At 43.5% G+C, this 19825-nt stretch overlaps 2 protein-coding genes across 2 annotated transcripts; one reads left to right on the top strand and one right to left on the bottom strand.

Annotated features, from left to right (window-relative positions):
- The first annotated feature begins 5656 nt into the window (after positions 1-5656).
- Positions 5657-7706, top strand: LOC146631397 (uncharacterized). The gene is made up of 2 exons (XM_085353651.1): positions 5657-6564; positions 7058-7706. The coding sequence occupies exons 1-2, from the start codon at positions 5746-5748 to the stop codon at positions 7391-7393; spliced, it is 1155 nt and encodes a 384-aa protein (XP_085209777.1). The 5' UTR covers positions 5657-5745; the 3' UTR covers positions 7394-7706.
- Positions 7707-8947: 1241 nt separating this feature from the next.
- On the bottom strand, positions 8948-11771 carry LOC146631396 (uncharacterized). Its single transcript, XM_085353650.1, has 3 exons — positions 11742-11771; positions 11216-11291; positions 8948-11092 (listed from the first exon to the last, which is right to left on the bottom strand). The coding sequence occupies exons 2-3, from the start codon at positions 11288-11290 to the stop codon at positions 9236-9238; spliced, it is 1932 nt and encodes a 643-aa protein (XP_085209776.1). The 5' UTR covers position 11291; positions 11742-11771; the 3' UTR covers positions 8948-9235.
- Positions 11772-19825: the final 8054 nt, after the last annotated feature.

The following is a 19825-nucleotide window of genomic DNA, read 5'->3' as shown; positions in this document are numbered from 1 at the left end:
GATCCCCCGCCCAAGGTAAATACACCGCCTCAAGCAGCTACTTCCTCTCTGATGCTGAGCGGGCCGAGAAACTCCTCTCCCTCGCGGGCCTGGGCAATGGTACCGCTCTCGAGCTCATGGAGAGCATGCTGTCCTTACTGGGCACGGATGACGGAGGATTCCTCTTCATCCACCTCTTCCTCTGACAGCTGCCGGCTGAGGTGTGTGCTGGACTTGCCAACTCCCCGCTATTGGCCACGCAGGATTACCGCTCCCTTTCAGAAGAGGAGGATCGCATCCTCCTGGCTACCCGGAGCTTTGGTGTCCAGGCGACTGTCATGGACTCACCAGTGGCTTCCCCCGCTCGCCCACCGATACTCCACGGGCCCTCCGACTCATCCACGGTGGCTGGGATTGTTGTACGGCGGCAACGTGGAAAAGGGCTTTGTTTTTATCATCAGCATTTTGGAGCGAAGGCATGGCACTGTCTGCTGCCTTGCAATTTTAAGACCCAGGGAAACGGGCCCACCAGTGCTCTGTAGCAGCCACGACGGCAACAAGGAAAAGCTGCTTTTCATGGAGGACTCATCAGAGGTGTGGACTCGAGTCACATGACTTGGACTCGAGTCAGACTCGAGTCATTAATTTTATGACTTTAGACTTGACTTGAAAAAATGTTCTAAGACTTGTGACTTGACTTGGACTTTTACACCAATGACTTGGGACTTGAATTGGACTTGAACCGGTTTACTTGAAAAGACTTGATATTTCACCCCAAATATAAAATTTAACATGTATATTAGATGTACATGTAGATTGAAAATGTGATGTCATTCCGGGGTAGAACCGCAAAGGATTCTGGGAACTCGTGGCAAGAGGTACTAACGCACGCAGGCTTTCAATTGAAATCAGTCACACAGCGATAAAAAGAAACACAAAAATGGCAAGAAGCTGTTGTATTATTAACTGCAATAGCCGGTCGCATGACAGCCACGGGAAGCCGACGGGTAAAGAGATCAGTTGTTATCGGATTATGTCGTTGAAGAGAAATTGTTCGAGCCATGTTTCCGAAGTAACAAAGAGGTGACGGATGGCCTGGATTGCAGCCATTCAAAGATCAAATATAACGTCCCAGAACCCTCCAGCTCACAGGTTAGTCTGCTCCAAGCATTTACACGAAGGTCAGTGTTTTTTAGTCGTTAATACGTCATTTTTCTTAACATAATTGGTGATATAGGTTACAAGCAAGTCTGGCGCTGAACAGAAATTGTCGCGCTATGCTCCTTTGTTTATTGTGCATAAATAGTGAATTGTCCTGACACAATATTGCGTTTCGCTTCTGTTATTATGGTACATTGACAAAAACATGTACTTTTATTCACAGGATAAAACAGGTTTTTTGTATCACTAATTGCCCAGTACGATTACAGCATACAATATTATTGTCACTGCTACATTTCTGTAATGCGTACCAGAGATTATTTCCACTGCTAATTAATTACCGTTGAGCTCAAAGGTCCTATTAATAAACGGTTAACGAATGTGTATTTATGAAGACGATTTGTGAGATTGGTAAACTTATGATACGTACGATGGTCTTTACTTTCTACACGGTGCATTTCAAGGTCCTGTACCCATCCGTCGGTAAACTGTACCTGGGCTTGTTGCAGTGACCTGAAGTTACTAAACTTCATGAGTGTATGCACTCACTCCAAGAACCGTATGAAAAGACCAAGACCAAGATGGCGCCGCGGATGGTCGCCCTGGTGCTTCAGTGCATTACTTTTGTTTTGTTTTTGTGCATTTTTTTTCTCTGTGTCTGGGCACTCCTCTGGATACTCGTACACCAGAGAAGAGCTCCTTAACTACAGGACTACAACGCCTGTGGATTTATTTCCAATATTTGTCGCATCTGCGGCAGATTTACTGCTGACTCTGACCAGGAAAGCGAGACGCCGAAAGAGAGGGAAGCGAGCCGGCGCACTCGTGCGTTTGAGGAGACGCGGACTGCGAACTGCTCTTCCTGGGATCTTCCTTTCTAATGTACGCTCACTCGGCAATAAGATTGACGAACTGGCCCTGATGAGAAGCATGAACAGAGACTTTGCCTCCTCCTGTGTCTTATGTTTTACGGAGTCGTGGCTCAGTGAGAACATCCCAGACTGCACGCTCAAGCTGGAGGGCTTCCATCTGCTGCGCGCGGACCGGCAGGCCGCTCTCTCCGGTAAGTCCAAAGGTGGAGGTCTCTGCTTCTACATCAATAGTGGCTGGTGCACAGATGTGACAGTGATTGCTCAGCACTGCTCTTCCTCTCTGGAATATCTTTTTATTCACTGCAAACCGTTTTATTCTCCGCGGGAGTTTGCTTCATTCATCCTGGCCGCTGTTTACATCCCGCCAGACGCAGATGCGCAGGCAGCTCAGTGCGCACTCGCGGAGAAGATTCTCCACACGGAGCGGACATTCCCGGACTCTCTCATCATTGCTCTTGGGGACTTTAACAAAGCCAATCTGAGCCATGAGCTTCCAAAATATAAGCAGTATATTAAATGCCCGACCAGAGAGGAGAGGACATTAGACCACTATTACAGCACGATCAGCGGGGCCTATCGCGCGGTGCCCCGCGCTTCACTCGGACTTTCTGATCACGTCATGATCCACCTAATCCCCGCGTACAGACAGAGGCTGAAGCTCTCCAAACCCGTCGTGAGGACTAAAAAACTGTGGAGCAACGAGGCTGTGGAGGAGCTTCGCACGTGTTTGGAGACCACAGACTGGGACACATTGAAGGCTGCTTCTAACAGCTTGGACGAGTTTACGGACACTGTCACCTCCTATATCCACTTCTGTGAGGACAGCATTGTGCCATCACGCACCAGGGTGAGTTATAACAATGACAAACCCTGGTTTACTCCTAAACTCAAAAAGCTGTGGCTGGAAAAGAGTAAGGCGTTCAGAAGCGGAGACAGGGACTGCTACAGAGAGGCCAAGTACAGGTTCACTAAAGAAGTGGACATTGCTAAACATCAGCACTCTGAGAAGATGCAGCAGCAGATCTCAGAGAATGACTCGGCCTCTGTGTGGAAAGGTTTTAGGAATATCACCAACTACAAGCCTAAAACCCCCCACTCCACTGATGACTTGCTCTTAGCCAACACCCTCAACGACTGTTACTGCCGTTTTGACGAGCCATCAGGCAGCCTTCACACCTCCAACGGCCCCAACAATAGAGACACTTTGGACACTAATTCCCCCACCTCTCCCCCCTCCATAGAGCCATCACCACCTTCAAACCGTTCACCTACAACACCCCCCTCCTCACCCCACACAAAAGAGGATTTCACACCACCTCCTCCCACCACAACTCTTCATATTCATGAAGCAGATGTGAGGAAGCAGTTTAAGAACCTGAATGCTCGGAAAGCTCCCGGCCCAGACGGTGTGTCTCCTGCCACCCTCAGACACTGTGCAAACGAGCTGGCCCCAGTGTTTTCTGGCATTTTCAACTCCTCACTGCAGGCATGTCATGTGCCTGCCTGCTTCAAGTCCTCCACCATAATCCCTGTCCCCAAGAAACCTAGGATCACTGGACTAAATGACTACAGACCCGTGGCTCTGACATCTGTGGTCATGAAGTCTTTTGAGCGCCTAGTTCTCTCCCATCTCAGGACCCCCTGCAGTTTGCATACAGAGCCAACAGGTCTGTAGATGACGCCATCAACATGGCCTTGCACTTCATCCTGCAGCATCTGGACTCCCCAGGAACCTATGCCAGGATCCTGTTTGTGGACTTCAGCTCTGCCTTCAACACCATCCTTCCAGACCATCTCCGAGACAAGCTTTCCCAGATGAATGTGCCTGATCCCATCTGCCGGTGGATCACTGACTTCCTGACGGACAGGAAGCAGCATGTGAGGCTGGGAAAGAATGTCTCGGACTCCCAGACCATCAGCACCGGCTCCCCTCAGGGCTGTGTTCTTTCTCCTCTGCTCTTCTCCCTGTACACCAACTGCTGCACCTCCACCCACCAGTCTGTCAAGCTAATCAAGTTTGCAGATGACACCACCGTTATTGGACTCATCTCGGACGGGGACGAGTCTGCCTACAGGAGGAAGGTTGAACGTCTGGTGTCCTGGTGCAGCCACAACAACCTGGTGCTGAATGCCCAGAAGACAGTGGAGATTATTGTGGACTTCAGGAAGCACACAGCCCCACTCCCCCCCATCATCCTGACTGACACCCCCATCACCTCTGTGGACTCATTCCGCTTCCTGGGTACCACCATCACCCAGGACCTGAAGTGGGAGCCCACCATCACCTCCGTCATCAAGAAAGCCCAGCAGAGGATGTACTTCCTGAGGCAGCTGAAGAAATTCAACCTGCCAACACGGACGATGATACAATTCTACACTGCAATCATCGAGTCCATCCTCACCTCCTCCATCACCGTGTGGTACGCTGGAGCCACTATCAGGGACAAACAGAGACTGCAGCGTGTTGTGCGCTCTGCTGAGAAGGTGATTGGCTGCAGACTCCCATCTTTGCAGGACCTGTACACCTCCAGGACACTGGGGCGTGCAGCTCGGATCTCAGCTGACCCTTCTCACCCTGGACACAGTCTGTTTGACCTGCTCCCCTCAGGCAGGAGGCTCCGGTCCATTCGCACCAGAACCTCTCGCCATAAGAACAGTTTCTTCCCCTCTGCTGTTGGACACATGAACAATAACCATATGACTGTACCCGCCACTAACACATGACCCTACGCTGTGTCACTGCATCATTCTATGTTTGGCACTGATCACCACCTGCACTCATGTATATATCTTTCAACGTAGCACTCTTAATTCTTATTCTCATGTATATATCTCATGTATATCTCATGCACATATCTTTCCACGTAGCACTTTTAATTCTTATCCCTACTTTTATTTTTTTCCATGTCTATTTAAGTGCTATTTATGACAGCATGTTTGCACTGAAGCACCGCAGCAATTTCCTAATGTTGTAAACCTGCTCAACATTTGGCAATAAACCCCATTCTGATTCTGATTCTGATTCTGATTATAAATATGCATATAAATATGCTACGATGAGATAGCTGACTTCATCTAACTAGCAAATGTTGTCCAGGCTACGTTGGTGATGCAGTTTTTTTTAATGTGTATGATATTTTTGTCATGCGATTTTAAAGCCGGTCCTACAACCGCATCCAAGAATAACATGCAGCTTATCTCAGAACTGTCGGTGAAAATTATTCTTGGAGCTAGGTTTAATTGAGCTGCATTTTAAAGAGGTGCAATTTCACAATTTGTGTATATTTTCTAAGTTCACTATTTTGTCATGTGTTGAGAAAAACACAGATTTTAAAATTACATGGTCTAATATTTACATTTAGCATATAACTATGGAAGCCCGTTTCCGCCACTAAAAAAAAAAAAAAAAGGATACTTAACTCGAAATTTCGAGTTATCTTTCTCGAAATTTCGACTTATTTTCTCGAAATTTCGACTTATTTTCTCGAAATTTCAACTTAGCAACTCGAAATTTCGACTTATTAAGTCGAAATTTCGAGTTATTAAGTCGAAATTTCGAGTTGCTAACTCGAAATTATGAGAAAAATAACTCGAAATTTTGAGTTATTTTCTCATAATTTCGAGTTAGCTCTGCCAATCAGTAATCTATGTGAATGACGTCATTTCCGTGTTACCCGGAAGCTGAAGCCCTCAGCTACAAATGCTACAGAAATGCTAATTATAGATACGGATCATGAATTCACAAATTGCTGAGTATTTTAAGCGTGGCTTCACAAATGAGGAGATTCTTGCGTTATTAGCTGAATCACATGGCATTACTATCAGCCTCCGTACACTTGAAAGGATTTTACACAACAACCGACTTTGGCGCAGAAAGAACAAAACAGAGGTGGGAGAGGTGGCAGCTTTTATACAAGCACAATTGGCAACCTCAGGACAGTGTCATGGGTATCGTTGGATGCACCAGAAGTGTTGGATGAATGGCATTGTTACTGACAGAGAAACCGTTCGTCTTCTGCTCCGTTTATTCGATGGAGAAGGTGTGGATTTGAGGTCACGTAGACGACTGCGGAGGCGAGTGTATCATAGCAGAGGCCCCAACTATGTGTGGCATATCGACGGCTACGATAAACTGAAGCCATTTGGGATTGCAATCAGTGGATGCATTGACGGATTTTCAAGGAGTATAATATGGCTAGACGCTTACAAGACAAATAATGACCCGAGAGTAATTGCTGGCTACTTCATGGATGCCGTGATTCAACAAGGTGGTTGCCCTGATCGAGTGAGATTAGATCTAGGAACAGAAAACGTCCATGTGGCTCACATGCAACGATTTTTGCACTTTACAGACAATGAACCAGAAAGAGAGCACGTCATATTTGGAGCAAGTACAGGAAATCAACGCATTGAAAGATGGTGGCTAATCTTACGAAGCCAGTGTATCCAGTACTGGATTGAACTATTTGACAAACTAAGAGAGGATGGCCACTTCTCAGACTCTTTCTTGGACAAATCATTGGTCCAGTTCTGTTTTCTTCACATTATACAGGTGAGTTTACATAGGTGATTGTGTAAACGACATGTATTGTAACTGTTTAATTTGTAACAACTCACACGGCCTTTGTATATTATAGAAACATCAGATATATTAAAGTACACGTGAAAAGTAGTGCTTTTTTTTTTTTTTTTTAAACTGTTTTGTTAAAAAAAAAATTCCACATATATATCAAGGAACACAATTATACATTATAACACATTGATTATTTATGTGTTTAGGCCTCTCTCTGTACTCGGTTAGCATTTTTGGTGGGTCAAAACTAAGTAAATAAGTATCTGTCTGTTCATGATGTGTGTGTGTGTGTGTGTGTGTATAGGTATGTGTGTGTATATATACGGATATATATCATTAATGTAGCTCAAAGCTAAATTAATGGTGTGTAAGCTAAGAAAATCAATGTAGAAGTTAGTTGTGCTTTTGTACATTAACATTTTCATATTGTATGCCTGAAAATGTTTCTTTTGTTCATTTTGTTTTCATCTAGGAAGAATTAAATGAAGTTGCTTTGGCCTGGAATGACCACAGAATGCGCCCAGTCCACAACTCCCGAAGTCCTCATGGCCGACCATCTTTTATGTATGCCCTCCCAGACATTTATGGCGCGAGGGACTGTCTCAAACATGTCAATATGGACAAAGTTGAAGCCTGCCTTGAAGAATGCGTGTTCAAAGACTTTCCATGTGAAGAGGATGTCTTTCATCTCTGTGTAGAACTCATGTCAGAACATAACCTGGACTTCTCAGATGATGTGTTTCATACAGTGGATCTGTATGTAAAGCTAAGGCAGTTGATGCTTACTGAGTTGGAGCTTTTGCCTTAAAGGTTAGACATCGTTATGCATTTTTAATTCTGTATTTTCATATTTAAATTGTAAACTTTTATGAGTTATTAATTTTTGGATGGTTGTCGTTTTTGGGGCACACATACATGGGTTTTGAGGGCCTGAAAATGTATTTCACGAACAGGGCCAATTGAAAAAGGCTATAAAAATTGTATTTAATTTTTGGAGGGTTGTTTTTTTTTTGGATGGTTTATTTCAATTAACAAACCAATTTTTTGTTTTAAAAGCCTTATTATTAAAACATATGTAAACATAATGTCTGTTAGACCTGCTATTTGGAGGATATGCAGCGCATGTCACCTTGGAATTATGATTTCAACTTTTTGTAAATATGCTTTTTCATCTTTCTTTTTATTTGAGTAATTATTGATGTTTTGAAATATCTGGTTATGTAGCAGTAAAAAAAATTTTCACTGTCATTTTTTTCACTGCTGAGACTTTTTATATATACTGACTGTTTTCCTGATTATGGGCAGTATAATTATATATTTTTTAGCATATGGATAACCTAACTGAGTGAGATTTATGGACCTTTTTTTTTTTTCGGATTGCGCCTCAGAATAATAAAAACCCAGAAATTACCAAAATTAAAGATGTAATTTGTCTCATTGAACACTTTATTATAAAACACAGATCTTTTGCCATCATCTTGTCTTAAAACAAAATAACTGTACTGTATTTACAGTAACACAAAAAACCTTAAAGTATTCTTATAAAAAGCTAATTGCAAGCACAAGACTTGGAAAAAGTACGATAATACACTCAACAAAAATATGCAATATGTTTTGCAAAAGTTCAATTATTATTAAAAATACAAAAAGAATGGGACAATAAAAAGAGTGAGGATAATATGGCAAGATCTGATAACAATATCCTACAATTAAAGAATAAGAACGTGTGGTCTAAAACCACTATGAAGCAAATACATTAGGCTCAAACATGAAAACAGAAATATAGGAAAATATCTTTTAAATAACTACCCCATCGGCTATGTAGTTTTGAAAAAGGGGGCTATGATACACAGGGGTTTTTTTCCATTACAAAAATCAGGAAAAGCCAACCAAAAATCAACCTTCAGCTAAGCAATTGCTGATTTCACAGAAATCCAAAATAAAAGCATATAGGTGTGCCTTATGGCCATTCAATTTAGCAAAAGTCACCATAACCCAGATGGCTAAACAGAACTGTACAAACATAACTGTAATAAAATACAATGATAAAGTAAAACCTGACTTGTAAACTGTAAAATGTGTGCACGATGATAAAACATGTAGGAGATATTGCATATATCTCCTACATGTACTATACACTACATATTGCAGGGGTCTCAATCTCTAATTTTCTGGTGAACCACTACAATACATGTCATCTTTTGACATTACATTAATAAAATTTGACAAATTAAAATTAACCTAATGCATTTTTTAAAGTTGATTTTGGATTCAAATAATAGAAAAAATGAATAAAAGGTGGAAAAACTGCTTTCATTGTTCACATGCACACATGCTGACTGAGGAAATGGGAATGCTTATAAATGGTCTCCAGACTGCCACTCTGAGACCTCTGCAGAAATGCATTTCACAAGTGTTTAGAAAAATATTGCCTCAGTTGTAATAGGAAAACACAGAAACACAAAGAAGTACCTCAAATTGCATTACAGTGGTATTTCACCAAATACTTTTTCTTGGAACTCAGTTTTTAAACACCTGAAACCTTTGCTGTGACATTCACATGGGAACACTTTAGTCTTAGTTCACAACTCAAATATAATCTGTTGTAAAACAACAATGGCTTTTAAGCCATTGTCCGTGAATCAAACCTTTAGATAATGTCCATAACCCACACATTTGATTCCAACACACTGTTCATCTCCGATCTGAAGTCAGGATAGCTGTCATAATTTATCGACAGCTCCAGTACACACCCACATGTGTGTGCCACAGGTCGTCTCTGGAAACCTTTCAGTTCGTTAAACCCAATGATGATGTTCTTTCCCAGATGTAAATCTGAACCTGTGCAAAACCTGAGGAACAAACACAAATGTTCCTTCTCAGCATTCTTCACATATGTAGTTAGATATTTCTGAATCAGCTTCTGGTGAGCCGTCATTGTTTCAGGGAAAGTGAGACACTTGAGAACTTTTCTCACAGTTGGTTGGAGGGTTTCATAAACTGAAGATAGATCACAAAGGCTTTCCCATGCAGTGCTGAGTGTTCTTGCCCACTGTTCAATAACATAGGCAGGCTCTTGGACAAGTGTTTTGTGTGCAAGCTCCAATAGGACTTCAGTGGCATTGCAGGCTGTTGGTATCTTTCTGCAGCTGTGGTTATCAAGTATGTCTATAAGTTCTTCTTGGTCCACGGTGCTAAAGTCTGATCGCCACGCCTCTAACACTGTACGCTCAGAGTCAGGCATGAACTTAAGGAAATTCTCCACAATATCACTCTTTACATATCCAAAGGCAGCTTGTTCCAGAATGGCAGGTGCAATTTTCACAGGCAGATATTTCTCTCTAACCCATCCAAATGCAATGATTCTGCCCACACTCTCCCACTCCGGTTGCCCAAGATCATGCCTTAAGAAGGGCACTTTGTAAACGTTTCCAGTGGTGCACTGGTCATAGAATTCTTTCCAGAATTCTGAAAGACAGTCTCTCACAACTCCCCCATCGTCATGGGCCATTTCAGGTGTTCCATCAGGCAGTAAGACCTGGATTTTGATGTCGACATCTTCAAGGTCCTTATCACTAAAATGTGAAATGAGCTCTGACATTACCTGCCCTCTGTGGACCACCACTACTCTCCTCACTCTCTCACTGGATGGACCAGGTTGTGGAGAAAAAATCAGGGTGTCATCCAAATTTATTGGCTCACTGTCAGAAAAGGGGCCAACAAAAATAATGTCACTGCTGTGAGAAGTGTTAGCGCTTAGAGACTGCGTGGAAGATTGTGGAAGGTTATCGTTTGGAGTGTCTTCAATGTATGTCACATCATGGCTGATTGTTTCAAATGGAGCAGATGTTTGGACTGTAGTGACAGTAAAAGAAGAGGTTTGGTTTTGAGGACTCGCTTCAATTTCTGAAGATGGATGCAAACCTGGGTTGGAGCTCTGAAGGCTGTCATTTTGTTTTTTCTTTGTGGTGAGGTAGAACCTGAGGATATTAAGTTTTGTGACATGATAAAGTTCTCCTACTGTCAATGCATCATCGACTATCATCTCTTGATAATCCTTCAGATCACAGTCAAAATCTGTTAAGGGCCCCTGAATGTTTCCTCCATCTGGAAAGAACAGGCCTGTTGCAACCTGTAATATGTCCCTTTTCTTGGCATCCTTGCAGATGTCTATTTTTCTTGTTCCTCCTCCTCGTCTAGCTCTAACCTGCTTGAAAACCTCAGTGTCTTCATCATAATGCATCCATCCTATTTCTATTTTTCTATTTCTCTTCAGAGCATTTCTTTTATGGGTTGTTTGGGAATGTTCTTCTTGCCGTGTGCTACTGCCATCCTCTTCAGATAATTTTCTTTTGGACAGTTTGGATTTCAGCCGTTCAAAAAGCGCTGACTTGCGGCTGCTGCCCCTCCGTCTGCAAAATCCAAATACTGCTAGACGATCACCGTATGATGGCAAATAAGTCTTCAGCTCCTCATCTGTCATTAGACTTATGACATTGGCATCAATCTAAAGATGGAAAAATAATTTAATTTATTGAAACAACCAGCCTTGAAAATACAATTCTATTTTTAACTTAAGAACAATGAGGAAAAGTTGCATTTCAACCAGTATCTTGTTGGAATTAAGTACCTTCTCATTCTCCAAGGTCTGTATAATTTCCTCAGAGACTTCTCTTTGTTTCAAGAATTCAGTCAAGTCTCCCATGCTGTAAGGAAGGATGTAAATTAAAATTACAAAATTAAAATAAAGCCACCATATTATCGTCAAAGTATCTGTGCCTACCTACATTATGAGCTCTGACTATGGTGGAGAAGTGGGAACTGCATTTTTAAGTGTCCATTTGCACTGTAACTACAATCAGCATCACAATACAGTCAATCCCACATTTTCTCAGTTGTCTGGTTACAGTTTTATTGGTTTTGTTCCTTATTTATATAGTTGTCAGTCATATTCCCTGTTTTGGGTGATTTGTGATTTTGTTTTATACAGTGCTGTATACTTATTACGCATGCTTTCAGCAAAACGTCTGTTTCATCAGACGTAACAGGTGTCATTAGCGTGTAACAGAAACCTTATAGGTACCTTTGGTTAACCCTGACGTTGCATTCTATTCAACTTTGTATGTAACAATCGCTGTCACACTGTTTTTATATACCTTTTATCCAGTTATCATTTGTAGGAAGGCATTCAAAACTGAAGAACCTGGCGCCATTTGTTGTTAATACAGCAGCTCACGACACGATCCAGTTTTGAGTGCGCACCCCTTTGCGCCATATACTTCCGGGTAACAAGGAAATGACATCAGCCACGTAGATTTCTTATTGGCAGCGCTAACTCGAAATTTCGAGTTATTTTCTCAAAATTTCGAGTTAATAACTCGAAATTTCGAGTTAATAAGTCCGAATTTTGAGAAAATAAGTCGAAATTTCGAGAAAATAAGTCGAAATTTCGAGAAAGATAACTCGAAATTTCGAGTTATGGATCTTTTTTTTTTTTTTTTTAGTGGCGGAAACGGGCTTCCATATATAACTGCAACATGCTTTTTTCGTTTTTTTTTTTAAAGACTCGAAAGGACTTGAAATTCAAAATTTCAGACTTGTGACTTGACTCGGACTTTTACACCAGTGACTTGAGACTCGACTCTGACTTGCCTGACATTACTTGAGACTTGACTTGAGACTTGAGGATAAAGACTTGAGACTTACTTGAGACTTGCAAAACAATGACTTGGTCCCACCTCTGGGACTCATGTTTGGGGAGGTGTTTCATGGTGGACTGCGGCTCACAGAATAGCCTTCTTCCCATGGCTGGCTCATTTCAAATACATGGTTGAAAACGCTTTGCTGGCACTGACAGCCTGAGGTCTTGAACTCATGGACATCACCAGATGTTTCCTTCACCAGTTTCCTCCTTTTTAATTGTAGTGATCGAAACCACACAATAACTGCCAAGGGCCTCTATACTACTTATACAAACTTTCAGACCCAGAGCTCTTAAAGGAACGAACCCAGAATAAACGTGGCAAAGAGGTCAGAATCAGCCAGGATACATTAAAGTTTATTATTTTAAAAGAAAAAAAAAGGTCTGCAATGAAACTAAAATATCACAATTAAAAGGTCACTAACGACCAACATTGTACCTTTAATCGTGCAATCTGCCAGCAATGTAACAATCACCTGGTAGCTTGCTCTCACCAGAAGAAAACAGGTGCTCGTTGCTTTAAAAAAAACAAGTCCACCCAGATAAATACGGCTCACAAGAACACTTATCCCACGCACTAAGTGCTTCCCCAAGGCAATAATTGGTATAACTGCAATCAATTTATGTTAAAACACAGGAAATCCATCCACCATAAGACCTGATTCTCATGAGGCACGAGACCCAGCTCAGGGATTACACATAGACTAATATTGCACCGGCTCAGTTAACATAAATGCAAACCCAGACTAAATTTAGAAAATCAGTTTTAAAAGGTGACCCTTGCTCTGAAACAAACTAGGGAGAAAATGCAACAGAAAAGGAGAAAGAGGAAAAAACTGTGACACAAGCCCGTCCTGCAACTGACTACTATGTTTGCTGCACAACTTGCTTAGTGTCTTCTCAGATTACCTGAATCTCTGCTATAGAGATACATAACCACAGTTTGTGTAGCAGGCAACTAAATCTTCTCAGGCTTTTCACTTCCCAAATCACCATTGTTCACAGCCACTCATAACTTCAAAGGAGAGAAGAGGAAGACCTGCTGCTACTTCCTCTTTTATACCCTCCCTTGGGTCCCCTGGTTCTTAAAGCCTTCCGCATTACATAATGCTTTGCCAGGCTATTACTGCAGAGGCTTTCAGTTGCTGTTTGTTTGTGGGTCTTTCTGTTTCAAGCCTTCAACAAGGAAAATGCACGCTCAATTGGGTTAAGAGGTCAATGACTTGGCCATTCAAGAATATTCCACCTTTTGCTTTAATAAACTCCTGGGTCTTTGTTTTGCTCTTTTTCTTGTTTTTCACAACGCTGTTACAGTCATGAGCTCCTTCTCAAAATCAAGAGAAGCAAATCCACTAACTTTCTAATCACGGAAGAGCCACCAATCACTCTTGAGGAACAGCGGACTGCTTCGGAGGCATCTACAATTAGTGATCCCTGCCGCAAGGTCTCGCCCACAGTGGAAACGTCTCAGGCTGTGCGAGAGGAGACAGCAGGGTAAGTGTGGAGGCATCCAGAGCAGGCCAGCGGCTAATCCAAACAAACCTGCTATTCCCACCATCGTACTGTCCAGCGTGCGCTCCCTGGACAACAAGCTAGATTGTGTATGCTTACTTTGGTCCACCTTGAAGTCAGTGAGAGTGTGTTGTGTCCTCGCCTTTGTGGAAACTTGGCTCAATAATAACATTCCCGACAGCTCCATTCAACTCGACCGGCTAACATGCTTTCAAGCAGACAGAGCTCTCGCCGAAGGGGTCAAGGCTAGCGAAGCAGGACTCTGTGTTCACATCAACAATGCCCGGTGTTGTGATGCTGTCGTGGCTTGCAAACACTGTTCACCTCTGCTGGAGCTTATGATCATCAAGTGCAGACCGCTCTACCATTCCGGCAAGGCTACAGATGAGGGGTCACTCACCAGCTGCAGAGCAGAAGCCAGGGGGGGTTGCAGTGATGTGCCCGTGAGCTCCGCCAGCAGCCAGCTGCGCTAGAGTAACCAAGCTCCAGGCCGAGAAGCCGAGGGCACCCCACACCCGAAGTGGCCCGTGCGAGCCCCAGGCTCCAGGCCCCGATAAGCAGTCACCAAGGAGTGAGCCGGTGTGTACCTGGACACCCACCCCCGGACACAAAGGACCACCAACGCACCGATGTCTGAGGGCGTCTGCCACTGGCAGGGGAAGTGGTGGGGGGAGATAGGCCTCCATACCTTGGAGGGCCTGAGATGTCCCCAGAGAGGTGGTGTCTGATACCCAACCTGACATATAGACACAGACATACAGGCACACACAGATACAAACATCCATTCCACCCTCATGCTCTCATATGCAATTACTCAACACTCAACCAACGTGGAGACAGACATAAAGAGACGCTGTACACACGATCACACTCCCCAAGCGTACTCTACGAAGCGGGTCTAGGTACCCTTGTCCCTGGAGGGGGAAACTGCACCCAGACCCAGGTGGTGTTACCCTTTTCGCTGCGGTGGGGAGAAGCAGACCGCCCCGACTCCGCAGCAGCAGGGAGGCCCCACACTCCAGACCCAATTCGGACAGCCAACTCCTCCTCCTGCCCCCCCGCACCAGCAGGCCACAGAGAACGGGGGTGTGAGAAGACTCCAAAACCTCCCTCTGCCCGCCAGCTCCCCCGCTGACCCCAGTAGGCACCCCCATACTCCGCAACCCGCCAGGGAAAGGGGGCCCCAGCCCAGAGACGGAGCGCCCCCAGAATCCCACGCCTGTCCCGGACCAACCCAGGGGCAGCCAGGCTACCACGAGGAAACCATCACCTAAGAGCCAACAGAGCCCCTAATAGGCCATGACCGCTACCCCGGATTGAGCCCCCCAAGGAAGATGCTCCTGGGGAACCCCACGACACCCTAAGCCTGTCCCTACCCCCACACCAATCACAACAGCGAAGGTGGGACCAAATTATGACACCCCACCCCCGCTAGGTGATGGAGCTGATCAAAGGAGCCCAGAGAAATTGATCTGATGTGGTGGCAGAGGCTGTATCAAGACTAATCTAATCTAATTTCTATATTGGTTAGAATTAAGATTATTTTTATTTTTCCAGTTCATGAGGACTGTTTTCTTGGCTATGCATAGGGCAGTGAAAACCATATGGGCGATATTCTTTTCTGTAGTGACATTATTTAAGCTGCCCAACAAACACACTAAGGGGGAAGTTGGAATGTTACATTTCAGACACCTCGATAAGTCTTCACATATCTCGCGCCAAAACTTCTGCACTGGTGGACAGAACCAAAGAGCGTGGATATAATTGTCCGGTGAATTGGTTTGACAGTGTGAGCAGTTGTTGGTAGACGTAAAGCCCATCTTGAACATCTGATGACCTGTATAGTGCACTCTATGTAATATTTTGTATTGAATTAATTGAAGACTGGGATTTCTAATTAGATGAAAGGTTTTTAAGCAAATCTGAGACCAGAAGTTTAGGTCTAAGTTAACTGATAAATCTGCTTCCCATTTTGCAATAGGAAGTGATATTGATTCATCTGTTTTAGAAAGCATTCTGTATATTTTAGATAATAATTTGGGGGTTTTAAGAGTAAGAAATTGAACGACACTTGGTGGTGTTTGTAGTTCAACTTGACCCGGTTTAAATTTCTTTTTTACTATGGATTTAATTTGTTGATATTCTAAAAATCTTTTCTTGTTGATCCCATATTGTGTAACTAGTCTGTCAAATGAAATAAATTCTGTTCCTTCTAGTATATGTTCTAAATATTTGATTCCTTTACCACTCCAATCTGGAAAGTTGATCATATTATTGTTTTGTAATATGTCAGGGTTGTTCCAGATAGGTGTACGTTTGCATGGGATTAATGAAGACTCTGTCAATTTTAGAAACTCCCACCATGCTGTCAGTGAAGAGCTGATGTTGATGCTTTTAAAGCATTCATGTTGTTGGATGTTTGAGCTGATAAATGGTAGGTCTGAGATCTCTAGATTATTGCAAAGTGCTTGTTCTACATCTAGCCAAGGTTCATCTAAGACGGTATGTTTTAGCCATCCTGAGATAAACTGAAGCCTGTTGGCTAAGAAGTAGTGCTGAAAGTTAGGTAGATCTAATCCTCCTTTATCCTTGGTCTTTTGTAGTGTTTTTAAGCTGATACGTGGGGGTTTATCTTTCCAAAGGAATTTGGACATACATGAATCTAGAGATCTGAACCAATCTTGTGGTGGTTTAGTTGGGATCATTGAGAATAAATAATTTATTTTTGGTAAGACCATCATTTTTATAGAGGCAACCCTTCCCATGAGTGATATGGGTAGACATTTCCACCTAGCCAGATCGCCTTCTACCTTCTTTAAAAGTGGGATATGGTTTAATTTAGTTAGATCTGCAAGCTTGGGAGAGACATTAAAACCTAAATATTTTATATTTCCTGATTGCAGTGGTGTAAGGCAAGGCAAGGCAAGTTTATTTGTATAGCACAATTCAACAACAAGGTGATTCAAAGTGCTTTACAGAGACATTAGAAACAAAAACAAATAAAAAGCATGATTTAAAATTGATTAAAACAAGCAAACAAACAAACAAACTAATTAACAAACAAACAAACAAACAAACAAACAAACAAACAAACAAAACAGTATATAAAATCAAAACAGATAAAATCAGAACAGTAGATAAAATCAGTAGTTAAATGTAAGTTTTGAAATTTAAGCTTAAAGTGTGGATTTGGTGCTTTATTCAAATGCAGCTGAGAACAGGTGAGTCTTCAACCTGGATTTAAATAAACTGAGTGTTTCAGCTGATCTGAGGCTTTCTGGGAGTTTGTTCCAGATATAAGGAGCATAAAAGCTGAATGCAGCTTCTCCGTGTCTGGTTCTGACTCTGGGAACTGATAAAAGACCGGATCCAGATGACCTGAGGGATCTGGATGGTTCATACTGGGTCAGGAGGTCACTGATGTATTTTGGTCCTAAACCATTCAGAGCTTTATAGACCAGCATCAGAACTTTAAAGTCTATCCTCTGACGGACAGGCAGCCAGTGTAAGGACCTCAGAGCTGGACTGATGTGGTCCATTTTTTGGTCTTAGTGAGGACTCGAGCAGCAGAGTTCTGAATGAGCTGTAGTTGTCTGACTGATTTTTTACGTAGACCTGTAAAGATGCTGTTACAGTAATCAAGCCTACTAAAGATGAATGCATGGACTAGTTTTTCCAGGTCCTATTGAGACAGATCTTTTATCCTTGATATATTCTTGAGGTGATAGTAAGCTGATTTTGTTATTGTCTTAATGTGTTTTTCTAAGTTTAGGTCTGCATCCATCACTACACCCAAATTTCTCGCCTGGTTTGTGGTTTTTAGATGTATAGATTGAAGTTCTCTGGTGACCTGTAATCGTTTTTCTTTGGCGCCAAAGACTATTACCTCAGTTTTGTTTTTATTTAGCTGGAGAAAATTGTGGCACAACCAGTCATTGATTTCCTCAATGCATTTACCAAGAGCCTGTACAGGGCCTTGGTCTCCTGGTGACATTGTGATATATATTTGTGTGTCATCTGCAAAGCTGTGGTAGTTTATTTTGTTGTTGTTTATAATCTGTGCCAGTGGGAGCATGTAAATGTTAAACAGAGGGGGTCCCAAGATGGAACCTTGGGGAACTCCACATGTGATACTTGTCTGCTCAGATGTGAAGTTACCTGTTGATACAAAGTATTTCCTGTTTTCTAAGTATGTTTTGAACCAGTTTAGTACAGTTCCTGAAAGACCTGCCCAGTTCTCCAGTTGTTTGAGTAATATGTTGTGGTCAACTGTATCAAATGCTGCACTGAGATCCAGTAAAACTAGGACTGACATTTTTCCACTGTCTGTATTCAGACATATGTCATTAAACACTTTGGTCAGAGCGGTTTCTGTCACGGTTCTGGGTCCGTTGGACCCAGTATTTTGAGTTTATTATGTTTTGGTTTATTTTTGCATTATGGATTGTTTTCTGATGTTCTGGTGCTTTGTTTATTATTATCATTATAGACCTGTTTCTGTTATTCTTGGTGAGGGATCAGTTCTTAGGTTTTGGGTTCTCATGTGTGTTGCAGTTTCTGTTCAGTGTCTAGTCTGTCTCTCAGTGTCATGTCTGCATCTGGTTTAGTAATTCTTGTTTCCTGTTTTATTGTGCAAGTTGTTGTCTTATGTTAGTGTGTGCAGCTTAGCTGCTCCGTCTCGTTAGCCCTGATCTCCCCCAGGTGTGTCTCCCTTCTGTTGCCCATTCCCTCATTACTACCCTGTGTATATTAGCCCTGTGTTTTCCCATGCTGGGTGTCGCGTCGTGCCATCAGATTATGCCTGTGTGTTTCTGTTCTCCATATTCCATGTTCACTTCATGGTTTTTTTCGTACCAGCAATAAAGCTGAGGTTTTTGAGTTTCAAGTTAGTGTCTGAGTCCTGCGTTTGGATCCTCCTCTCCGCCTGCCTGCACACAGAGCCCTGACAGAACGACGCGACCAGTAATGGATCCAGCGGACTCATTGTGGAAGTGCAGCTCCCGTTTTGACGGGTCCCGGCTAGCGCTTGGAGGGCCTCCGTGCTGCCGTTCCTCACTAGCAGCCTATCCTTCGGCCCACTCGTCTGCTTCCTCACCGCGGACGCCCCGGTCTCGCAGAAAACGCTCCAGCCTGTTCCGTGTCTTCATCCACGCCTGGTCCAGCCTCCGTGTCTTCATCCACGCCTGGTCCAGCCTCCGTGTCTTAATCCATGCCTGGTCCAGCTTCAGCTCCGCCTTCGTCTTCGTCTGGTCCTGCCTCGTCTTCATCTTTGTCTGGTCCTGCCTCGTCTTCGTCTGGTCCTGCCTCGTCTTCGTCTTCGTCTGGTCCTGCCTCGTCTGGTGCTGCGGTTGCCACACCACCGTCAGAGCCAACTCGACCCGTTCCGCCTCGCCTCTGCCGGCTGTTTTCCGGGCCTCTAAGTTGGCATCATGGCCTTCGGGGACGGCCTCCGGAAAGAGTTCGTCGTCGCCGCCGCTGGCATCGCGGCCGACCTCCAGACCTGCTCAGTGGCCACCACTACCTTCCAAGTGGTCGGCCTCCTGATTGGTTTTGCCTCCGCTGCTGTTGCCGTGTGCACGGTCGGCCTCCAGAACTGTTTGCCCGTCGCCGCCGTTGCCGTGTGCACGGTCGGCCTCCAGAACTGTTTGCCCGTTGCCGTGTGCACGGTCGGCCCCCTGAACTTTTCATGGTCTCTTGTTGGGCTCGGATTTGGTTTTGTTTTTGATCCGTTTTCCTGTGTTCTTGGACTGTTTTCTTGTGTGTTTGGACTCTTGTGCTCCTTTTTGTTTCCTAGCAGGTGATTTCAATCATGCAGACCCAAAGACTGTGCTTTCCAAACTGCATAAACACATTAAATTTCCCCACACGAGAAAACAACATTTTGGACAATGTTTTCACCACCCAGATAGGAGATTACAAAACCCTTCCCCTCCCCCACCTTGGTGCCTCTGATCACATAACTATTATGCTAATGCCAGCATACAGGCCCCTGCTCAAAGCCACCAAACCAGTTCGTAAGCAGATACA

Source organism: Diplotaxodon limnothrissa, linkage group LG5, assembly GCF_057381915.1.
Source record: "Diplotaxodon limnothrissa isolate DT_005_m linkage group LG5, D_limnothrissa_male_GT1.1, whole genome shotgun sequence".
Lineage (NCBI taxonomy): Eukaryota > Metazoa > Chordata > Actinopteri > Cichliformes > Cichlidae > Diplotaxodon > Diplotaxodon limnothrissa.
Note: the sequence above shows the minus strand (reverse complement) of the source record. Positions and strands in the feature narration are given on the sequence as shown.